This window comes from Ruditapes philippinarum, unplaced genomic scaffold, assembly GCF_026571515.1.
Source record: "Ruditapes philippinarum isolate M1 unplaced genomic scaffold, ASM2657151v2 ctg1638_1_1_1_1, whole genome shotgun sequence".
NCBI lineage: Eukaryota > Metazoa > Mollusca > Bivalvia > Venerida > Veneridae > Ruditapes > Ruditapes philippinarum.
This window is the reverse complement of record NW_026865446.1, coordinates 131,625-142,984: the sequence shown is the minus strand read 5'-3', so window position 1 is coordinate 142,984 and position 11,360 is coordinate 131,625. Positions and strand designations below refer to the sequence as shown.

At 30.8% G+C, this 11,360-nt stretch overlaps 1 protein-coding gene across 1 annotated transcript; it reads right to left on the bottom strand.

Moving 5' to 3' along the window:
* Window positions 1-1,459: 1,459 nt before the first annotated feature.
* Window positions 1,460-11,204, bottom strand: LOC132729054 (uncharacterized). Its single transcript, XM_060714792.1, has 5 exons — window positions 11,091-11,204; window positions 9,277-9,333; window positions 8,211-8,609; window positions 7,404-7,521; window positions 1,460-3,340 (listed from the first exon to the last, which is right to left on the bottom strand). Exons 1-5 carry the CDS (start codon window positions 11,179-11,181, stop codon window positions 2,473-2,475), a joined length of 1,533 nt encoding a protein of 510 aa, XP_060570775.1. The 5' UTR covers window positions 11,182-11,204; the 3' UTR covers window positions 1,460-2,472.
* Between the last annotated feature and the right edge of the window lie 156 nt (window positions 11,205-11,360).

The window sequence follows — 11,360 nt, the reverse complement described above, 5'->3', positions numbered from 1 at the left end:
AAAAGAAAAAGACGTGCATAATTTCTATACTGCCATCTATCCATATATCAAGTTTCATTAAAATACATTTCAGTACATTTTGCGTTATCGCGGGATCCAGTTTTGTGGACGGACGGGCTGACGGACTGACAGACAGACAGACGGACGGACAGACGGACAGACGGACGGAGGGTAAACCTTAAGTCCCCTCCGGTTAAACCGGTAGGGGACTAAAATGACAACATTAATGTTTTTGTATCTTGATTTGTTATATGGCAATTTTCATATTTACTGCTGAAGGGAGGTCTCCTGTGACACACTATACACTGGTTACTGTAACAACCAGAGATTTACATGTAACCAGGTACATTATATATATGCCAATGATTTATACCAAGATACACTCCAAGTTAAAATGCAAAATGCATTCTCTAACATTTAATTAATTAATTCCTACTTAATCAATCAAGACATGTGACTTATACAGTGTCGATGTGACTTAAACTAATAATAAAGACGTTGACATGAACAGAAGGTCATAACCTTTAATGTTTATCAAGTTACACATCCTTGTTAACCCGAAATATCAAGTCAGGTAATAATTACATATGGAATGTGCAAAAATAATGCAGAAATAGAAATGGATGAGTGTCTACGGTTGCTGAGATTTGAATTTTCATTAAGCATTGTTCGTAGACATTGTCGTATGTAAGAACATATTTTTTGTAATGAAATAAAAAAGTTCGTATTTTTAGCGAGACCTTTTTGGAGAAAAAGTAGCTATTGCTACCGTCATGTTTGTTTATATAAAAGGATTGTCTATACTTGGAAACATTAATAAACCAAAATATGAAATAAGTTTTATTTGACCTTGACCTTAATCAAGGTCAAATAAGTGAATTATCACACAGTTGGCCATATTTGTTATTTTTTATGGACTTGATTTAAGCTTCTGCAATAGAACGCTTATAACAAAACAGACTATAATTCATTTACCATAAAGGTTAAATTTTGAAATTTGCATAACTCTCCATAAGTTGGTATTTGTTTCTTGGATAAACGAAAACAAATGACAAAACCGATTCATTCAAATTATACTTTATTGAAGAAAACATTTCTTGTTTGACTTAAGAAGAAGAAAAACAAGTCGACCGTGGCCCACGCCTGACGGCGGCTCTTGTTGGTTTTTAGACTGAGATATACCCAGATATATTAAGGACTCCTCTATGAAAAATATTTACAACAGTGTCTCCACAATCGACCGACTACTTCTAATAATGCATAATTTTTACATCATTGATGAAAGGAAAATGATAATTAGACTTGGTGTCCGAGATAAGTTGTCACGGAGAATAGTGATTAACGAGGCATTGTGCTTAAAAATGCAATGTTTACGACGAATACCATAACATGACATACATGTAGCTCTAAACCGATGACAAAATATGAGCAAACAGATTATATAATGATAACAAATGAAATATGGAAATAGTGCTGTAATATTGTTTAATTTGGTGAATACAAAAAAACAACAACAACAAAAATACACAAACAATAAAAACATGTCAAACCGATTTTGAAGATCCTGTATATTGTAATTGAGGTTGTACACCACACTTAAATGAAATTATATATATGTATATAATTATGCTTATAAAACAATTTTCAAACATCGAAAAATATGTAAAATATGTACTGCAAATATTTGTATATATTATATGTAATCATTAAACTATATGCATTCACTTCTTATTGAAAAATTTGACTTAGTCTTTATATAAAATATTTTTTAAAAATAATGCTTTTTGGAACCTACAAAGCAGATCAATTTTAATTTGATTATCATATTTATGATATTAAACAATAAAAAATTGTATTACAGGATCTTTAATTTCGAATGGTTTATTTCTTTCTTCATGAATACATGGACGCAAGCAAAATTGCAAGTACGGAAAAGTTCTTTTACCCACTGTACAGTACTAAAAAATCAAATATGACATTAATTTAAGTTCATCCTGCAGTCTTTACAATAAATGCCTATATTGTGTCTTATTTCGTTGATAAATTGGAATGAAGTTTCCTTTTTTCATATGAGCTATATATCATAATGCATATTTTTCTTAAACCTGTTGCTAAGATATAAAACAGTTGGCGTGTAGGACTATTAGTAGAAATGACAATATGCGGGATAAATCAATCTCAATCATCAATTCATTCGTTGGCCCTTAAACAATAGCGTCCGGTTGTAAAATTATCTCGATTTTGATTTAAACAGATTCAAACTTGTAACTATTCAACCTTTGTTATGAAAAAGCTTTGTAAAATATGCATGTTATTACAAATACATTCAAGATAAATAAGTGCGACATCAAACTGTTAAGCAATGCCTTAAGGAAGAAGTAAGCCAACTTACAAACTTATTAGTTTGATAATCAACAGTGGTTTATCAATGCATTTTCATTTGGTTTTGGATTACCAAAACAATTGTATCAACTAACTTGGCAAGATCTCACATTTGTAGACATTTATATTGTCTACATCACAACCAACAATAAGTCTACATCGTTGTCTGTCAAGACACATAGAACTCGGAAGTAGACATAATGTCATGTTATTTTCAGTCCGCTGCTTTTTGCCTGTATAATCCAGCTGATGAAGAGTGTTTGTTTTACCTAATACAAGAACAATACCTTCGCCAGCAATACAAGTATCATATATATCATAACCGTCAAATTGTTCGCTTAATAATTGATTTCCTTTTGCATCTATTGTAGTTAAACCTGTACTTGAAATGAAGTAGAGTCGCTCAGCATTGTCACTTACAGAAATTGACTGTTTGCAGAACATATGCAGATTTTCACGATAATGATAGAGAGACTTCTTCTGTTCACAGTTATTGTCATATTTGTATATGGTGTCACCACTGTTAATATAGAGTGTGTCACCGTGACAAGCTAGACCGAGGCATTTATGACTTAGCCTCACTAATCGTCTTAGGTTTATATTACCTGACAAATTCACGTATTGCACGGAATGATCTCTTAAGCCAGCAACAGCTGTATCGTTGCCTATATAACATACGTTATAGGGATATTCAGGTACATCACAATGACTTATTACCTTGTACGAACTATTCAATTTCTTAAGTCGTTTATTCCGTTTATCAGCAAGAAGAACCTCACTATTAGGAAGCATACACATACAAGTTACACTACATTGAAATTGATCGTTGTTGTCTCTATTTATCAAAGATTTACCTATCCTAACGTTATAAGTTCCTTTGAATTTTTTGAGGTCGAGACGACGTTTCTGTTCAACGTAAGACCTTTCAGATGTTACTTGTTTTATTCCAAGACATGTGCTGTATAAATAGGAAAACTTATTTATTAACACAATATATCTTTATGATTATGAATACAACAAAAATATATCATAATCATAAATATCGTAAACGCTAGCCATACAGTCATCTAGTATTGAGTAGAAAGTTTTTTGGCCTTTAAACCTTTTACACTAGTTTAAATGGCATGACATTAATAGTAGACATTTAATAACATGGCTCATATTTAAATATGATGTCTGTGTATATATGTTGTGTATATGTTGTGTATATGTAAACTGTTTTACGTTGTAATTTTGTACTTCACGGGTTAACTTCAAATAAAATTAAGTAGAAACAATAAGTGTTCAATATGCACGTTTAAAGGGCGTGTAGTACGTTAACATTTTTACAAAGACAATAACTATGGAAGGTAATATCCACCAATATATTTAAAATGCCTCGTGACATTACAATTTAAGTTTTCTATTTTGCTTAAATTACTATTGGAATGTTATTGTTGTTTTTTGATTTAGTAATTTATATCTCATCATTCAAATGATTGTCACCGTTTACAATGATTTCTCCTGCTTAAGCGGCATCGGTGCCTATGAAAGTATAAGCCCGCTAGAGGAAATTGGATTATTATTAAAATTGAAAGTATGTACGAAAACGCTTGCGGCCTTATATTAGATATAATTTCTTGGTAAATGCATACACATTCTTTCAATTTATTATAGTATGTGCAAGTACAAGAACGGGCTATACTTTTATATTAAAATCGTTTACAATCGTATGTACATGTATTGGGTAAAAACTAGTTCCACCCTTCATTTCTATTGATTTCTGGTATGGATTCATTTTTAAAGCGTGCAGAAATATCGGTTGCATTTACCAAAACCTGGCGAGGAAAAAGAAACCAGCAGCTATTATAATGGAACAAAATGTTCGACATTATAATTATGTAAGTTTTTTGTTTATATATAAGAATATGTTCTGCATGAGGTCTGCGCCCTTGCTAGTTCTATTTAAACCGAATGACGAAATGTTTGTTTATATTGATAACCAATGGCGACAATCAAGATTAGCGGCGGCTTTTAAACACCTTTTTTCCAGGAAAGGTACTAAAGACGTCAAAACTATGTTGCTGCTTGCTATTTGGGGACACAGATATCGAGAGTCTGCGGTCCTCAGGTCATTATGGACTTTGTCGGGCCATTATCAGCAAGCATGTGTTGACCTCTAAGAAAACTGTTGGACAAAAACGTGCGAATTACTCATCATGTTCACAGGCGTACGGCACATTTGCCTTGCCAACAATGGTCACATTATCATAAAATAATCACCCCTTTATCGTCTAGAACTAAATTACTATCCAGCACCCGTTTACTTTATAAAATATATACAAGGTATAAAGCTCGCCGTAGCGTATTCCCCAACACGGTAAACATTTTGTTCTCGCATTTTTTTTAAATCAGACATATTTTCATACTTAAACGTGTAAACATAGCACATAGATATATCTTTTAGTAACCGTTACAAATTTTAAGCCATATTTTTTCTTTAACAATGAATTATCAAACGTGAAAAATGACCTTAAACTTGCGAGGTCGACATGTTTTGTGCCACGCACATTTCAAAATCTACCACGAGTAAACATACGTTTAGTTGCTTCCCATTAGTAAGAAAGTATTCCAAGCAGGTTACAACATTGATTTCAAGTTATTATATCACGATAGTGGCATATTAAATGTCACTTGAAAGTACATTTTTACTAAATTTCAATAATGTTTTTTTTTAAAGGTTTGCCATGTTCCTGTCAACTGAAATGGAGGGTTTTCATTGGCTAATTCAATGCACGTGCTGTAAAGGTGGTATCATCTATACAAACAAGAATGTGATAAAATTTAGTTAGTTAAAATACACCAAAACAATACATATTTCTGTAATCTTTACTAGTTTCGACTCACTTAATTTAGTTAAAATTCATAATTTAGAGTCATATATCGTTCACAAATAGCATATTTCAGTTGGAATTCAATGTTAAAACTTTCTTTTTACTCGTGGTGGACTTTGGAAATTCCGTTGCACAAAACATGTCGACCTCGCAATTTTAAGGCAGTTTTTCACGTTTGAGTATTCATCTATCTTAAAAGAAAAAAGATGGCTCAATATTTGTTACGGTTACTGAAAGATATATCTAATGTGCTATTTTACACATTAAAGTATGATATATGTCTTAGTTAAAAATGCGAGAGCAAAATGTTTATCGTGTTGGGAATACGCTAAGTACTTCGAGTTATATACCTTGTATATATTTTATATAGAAAACGGGTGCTGGGTAGTTATATTGTTCTTGATTATCAAGGGGTGATTATTTTATGATAATTTGACCATTGTTGGCATGGGAATGTGCCGTACGCCTGTGATCATGTTCAGGGAATTGATGTCACTTTCAGTTTTGTTGTACGATTTTTCTGCCCTATAATAGAAGGGCCAATCAAAGCACAAACACATCATAATCAATGTACTAGCTGCTATTCTCATGTAACTAATGGCTATTCTTATCAGTAGTTTCTTTTTCGAGTAAAGATAACTTGTTGCGTATCTCACTCTATATATCGTATGTAAAAATGGTCTGACATATGGTTGGTTGGTTTAACAGGTAATTTAAATACTGTGATGTCAAAAGATGTATTAAAGTATATACTGTGACGAAGCTAAGAGCCAAAGCATTCCGTTGGTGTAATAAATCTTAAAATCGGACTTATAATCACAACAAACTAGCGGTTTTTAAACGGTCAAATATGTATTGTTTTAGCATAGGACTCGAAGATAAGGGAAACAACTCGTATTTTTTTCCGCTCGATATACCTCGGTTATTTACTTAGTTCATATTGAAAGTATGGGTGTATTACAAAGAACGATGTTGATATAATATTTTGATTAAAAGGTGCATCACATTGATTTTAAAGCGCTAAATGTATAACTGATAAGATATTAAAATATTAAAATGATAAACATGCAATAATAGTTTGCTTGTTTACCAAATAAAAGAAATATGATTAGTTTCAAGAAAATAGCATGTATATCGAAAAATTGATAACAGCAATTACAAGAAAAAAACTCAATGTATATTGTTACTTTCATTATGAGCAATAACTTTTTCATTCTCAAGATAAAAATAAATGGAATGAAACAAAGATCATGCATGTTTCATGATTAACTTAATCACAAAATAATCTATAACACGAATTAAGATAAAAGATATTATAATGATTGAAATGTATTCATATTGTTCTTTAATCATATACGAAAAGATCCATGCTAATATGTTTGCATACAAACTATCTTAGAATTATAAGAATAAGCATGTTAGAATATTTCAATGCTAAAGACAAACTAGCAGATAATCCCTTCAATAAATAACTGGCACACATTCAGATGAAAAGGAATTTATGTATTGCTCTAAATGAAAGTTAACTGTTAAACAAATTAAAAAGAAACATAAAAAAAATCTGGAATTTGAAAATATTTTGTTAGTTTCTTTGTCTGCTTTTACGACAAACTGGTCAATTCGTTCACTATACCTGAACCTCAGTGTAGACCAAATGTGATTTCGACAAATCGCTTTAACAAGAATACTTATAATTCTGCCTGCAGTTAAATGTTAATCAAAGCTGATTACTATATTATAGTTCATTCGTCTTACTTAACAAATTAATTTGAATTATTTAAATACGGTTAAATGATGGATAAAAGTGTCAATAAAAGTTGTTTTGTCTTTTCAATGTAATGCTTAACATTATTCAAAGATATTTAACTTTAATTGCTGGCAATTTTGTTTTTATTAAATATTAACCATATTTTACCAACAATCGTGTAATAAAATATGTCTCAATGACAAATGTATTTCAGAAATACACAGACATTTTATGTCAGCAAGAAATATTTTGTTTACAAGTTAGTTATGTAAATTTTTTTTAAATGTTTCTGATTGATACGTTGTCATTTTCGCACCCTTTTAAATTCGTTTGTTTAATGTGGTACTTTTTGTTCCACATTAACCACTTTAAATAACCTATTGTGAGAAATGTATAATTACCCATGTCTTGATTCCCTGCATGCTGTACATAACAACGTGTCATGGTCAGGACAATAGAGAGTACACTGTGTATGTTGATGCTCGGCACAAGACATAGTTCTGATAACCTCAGTAAAGTCTGAAGAAAGAAATAAACGCTTTCATAAATATGTACATGTCTTTGACGTCAGTAAAGTCTGAAGATAGAAATAAACGCTTTCATAAATATGTACATGTCTTTGACGTCAGTAAAGTATGAAGATATAAATAAACGCTTTCATAAATATGTACATGTTTTTGACGTTGGTAAAGTATGAAGATAGAAATAAACGCTTTCATAAATATGTACATGTCTTTGACGTTAGTAAAGTCTGAAGATAGAAATAAACGCTTTCATAAATATGTACATGTCTTTGACGTCAGTAAAGTCTGAAGATAGAAATAAACGCTTTCATAAATATGTACATGTCTTTGACGTTAGTAAAGTCTGAAGATAGAAATAAACGCTTTCATAAATATGTACATGTCTTTGACGTTAGTAAAGTCTGAAGATAGAAATAAACGCTTTCATAAATCCGTACATGTCTTTGAGTTTACAGAATATATATAAATATATATAATATCAACGTATAATGTTCTTTTATATACAGTTTTTTAATAAATCATTAGACATCTTAACGATATTGACCAAAAGGAAATAATCTGAATTGATTTTGCTTTAATCAGGCAATGAGTACAATCAATGTACACAAGCTAATTGTAAATACACCGGTTAGCGTAGAAACCACTATTATTACATATAAAGAATATAATAAAAATTAAACTTACGAAGACGTTGCTTTGCTTTCTCTATGGCATTTGATGAGCAATTAGCTATTATGTCGTGCGATTTAATGCCATATCGCACATATAGCCATCGTCTAATCTTAAACAGTACTTGTTGAAAGTTGTTGCTGTTGATAGCCTTCAGAAAATTTTCCATCGCCTCAGAAGTGAGACATTGGATGTGTATTTCTGTTGATGATTGGCTAGTGGAAGAAATATCAACGATATGGCATTTATTTATGGCCTTGATGTAATTCAGGAGGTGATTGAGTGGTGTATCATTAGACCCATCATCATTTTGGATATAGTCTTTCATTACATCATAAACTCGTTGATTCCCGTCGAGACTTTTTTCACCATTTTCAGCAATAACGCTTATTTGTAGTTCAAACAGAAATTCCTCTGAAAATAAGAAAATTTCACAAGATTACGACTCATGTACGTTTAAACGCGCATTGACGTCTGCGAAAGCAAGAGAGTACATTTAAAGTCTGAGCCCGCAAAAATACAGCAAATTATTATTGGCAAATGATTCAATGAATTAACTCATGGACTGAGTTTTTTGTTATATTTGACTTTTTACTGGAACTTATTTTTCTTTCTTTTTTTGTATAAATATTTATGTCCGAGGGCTCCTGCAAGTGTAAATGCACGAAAAAAAAACAACACATACGCACTATTCTTAAATAAGAGTATACGTCTAATTAGATAAATCCTCACTTACAATTTTTATAGTCATGTCACCGGTTTCGTCCCGTTTTTATGGAAATAGTCGCCATTACATGTACAATACATCATTTACAAGGCGTGCTAAGTCATGCAAATCAAAAACGAGCATACTTTCGTGACTGTTTCTGTTCAAGCACGTTTCCGTCTCCGTTAACGTACATCTTGTGCGCAATTTTTATACAAGAATAACAAGGAAAAGTTAAAAGAACTGTTTTTGACTTTGAAGCATTCATGGAAATAAATCAGATAAAGCTGGTACGACTCTAAATCTGTTGTCATTTATTTAAAAAAAAAACAAGAATATTTATTGATTAGACATCAAATATGATAGGTAAAATACCTTTATGTTGTCCTGCATACCTAAGATTTAGCATAAGTCGGAGCTCGTTTTCTTGATCTGTGAATAAAACACAATTCAAGAAAATACATAAATGGCAATAGATTTATGTAACTAATCTTTAATAATTTCATCTAGTTCAAATAATTCAGCATGCATAAATGAATGGAACGATACAGCTTTGGGCCTATTTCTAATAGAGAGAAATTAAGAATCCCACAGGAACGCACAAAACGACAAAATTGAAAATGTTCCAGGCTCGGTTTGATAGAGCTTTTTCATGGACGGTAATGAAAAAGATAAACCTTCTAACCGACACTCAATTGTTTGTGGTAAAAGCAACATCACTGTAAATGTCTGTAAAACTTTCTAATATTTACCATCGTACTAAATTATCGTTATATTTATTGATCATTCCGTAACCAGCATTACTTAATACAGAAATATAAACGCTTTTTTTCTAAATATAATTAAGCCAATGTATAGTAAAAACTTATTATCTTAGTAAATTCTCATTTTTTCACCCTAATGCATTACCTCCGCGTTGAAGAGTATTCAAATAGGTTAGAATTACTGTTAACTACATTGAAAATGAGGGCCATGGGTTCAATCCCCAGAAGGGTCAACTTTTTTTTCTTTCTTTTTTTTCTTTTAACATTATTTATGTATCTCTCATGTCCCATATGGAACAGAAAAAGTGTTTAATTTTGAATTTTTAATTTATATAGGTATTTATTGGCTAAATTATGCTAAATCTAGTAATAAATATGGTACCTGATATTTTCAAAGTGTAATATAAACAAAACTAGACGGTAAAAGTATTTCATATTTTACAAGATCAACCAATATATTTTTTAAAAAATTTAGGGAAACTTTGAAAACAGGCACTCATTTGGGTAAATTTTAAGATTTTTTTGAATTAGGCTCCCTAAGTAGAAAAATGGTCAGACATGTGGTAAAAATGGGTGGGGTAGGGTAACATTTTTATACAGATTTCATAAATTTTAAGTAGAAACCATAATTTTGCTTATGTGGATTGTTAGCTGAATGGTACTATTTGTTTCTTACCAAAAATTCATGGGAAAACATTTTTCATTAGAATGTTATTGCAGATTATTTAAAGGTTCCTCATTTCTAAAAAAGAGCCCTCATAACATCCTAGCTTGAGTTCAGAAATGTGGCCATAACTTGATTTCCGTACGGTAAACTTTGTTCAAATTTTGCATACAGGCGTACTTTAAGGTATACATCTGACCTATGATGTCATTTCTTTAGTTCCTGATAGTGCCCATTAGGGTCATAATACCTTAAAAAGATCATTTTATTTATAATTATATAAAGTTAACTTATTTTGTAAACATTATATTAATTATGCGTATTGAAAGTTTTATTTCTAATATTTATTTTTATTTTAAAGTGACATTATGTCCATACAAGGGTATATAGTGAGTAAACAGGTAAAAGTCAGAACAAGTTTACATTTTGTTTGAATTCCTTACAATTTTATAATATACTTCGCATGAACGATAAATTACACACGTTGCCCCCTTAAAATATCTGAATATCTACCAAAATTTACCTGAAACAGTCAATTTATAAAAAGAGTGGGCAGTCTTTTTATATTTAAGGCAGGATATATATTCTATTCAAAACGTTTTCCAATATCGAGTGTTGGTCAGTCACCATTATAACAGACAATCTTTCGAAATATGTTGTCAATTTAGTTCAACTTGACGATGAAAATATGAGCATAATGTCACTTTAATATTTTAACATTTAAGCTCTCATTTTTTTCAAATTAAAATACAAAAACAAACCTTTTATCTGTTGCTTTATCAGTTGAAGTTTCAATTCATGCTGAAGAAAGGAAAAAATAAAGTGTTGCATTATGTATGTTATTCGATTCATAAACTAATAATAGTGCATAAACATGGCCAAGAAGGAAACTCATTTTCACTTATATTTAACTTGCAAATTTTATTAATCTATGATCTGTTATTTACGCACGTTACACTTTAAAATATGAAAAATCAACGTCTAAATGCTCAGAGAAGTTTATTTTTTTTAATATAGAAGTCATAAAGTAA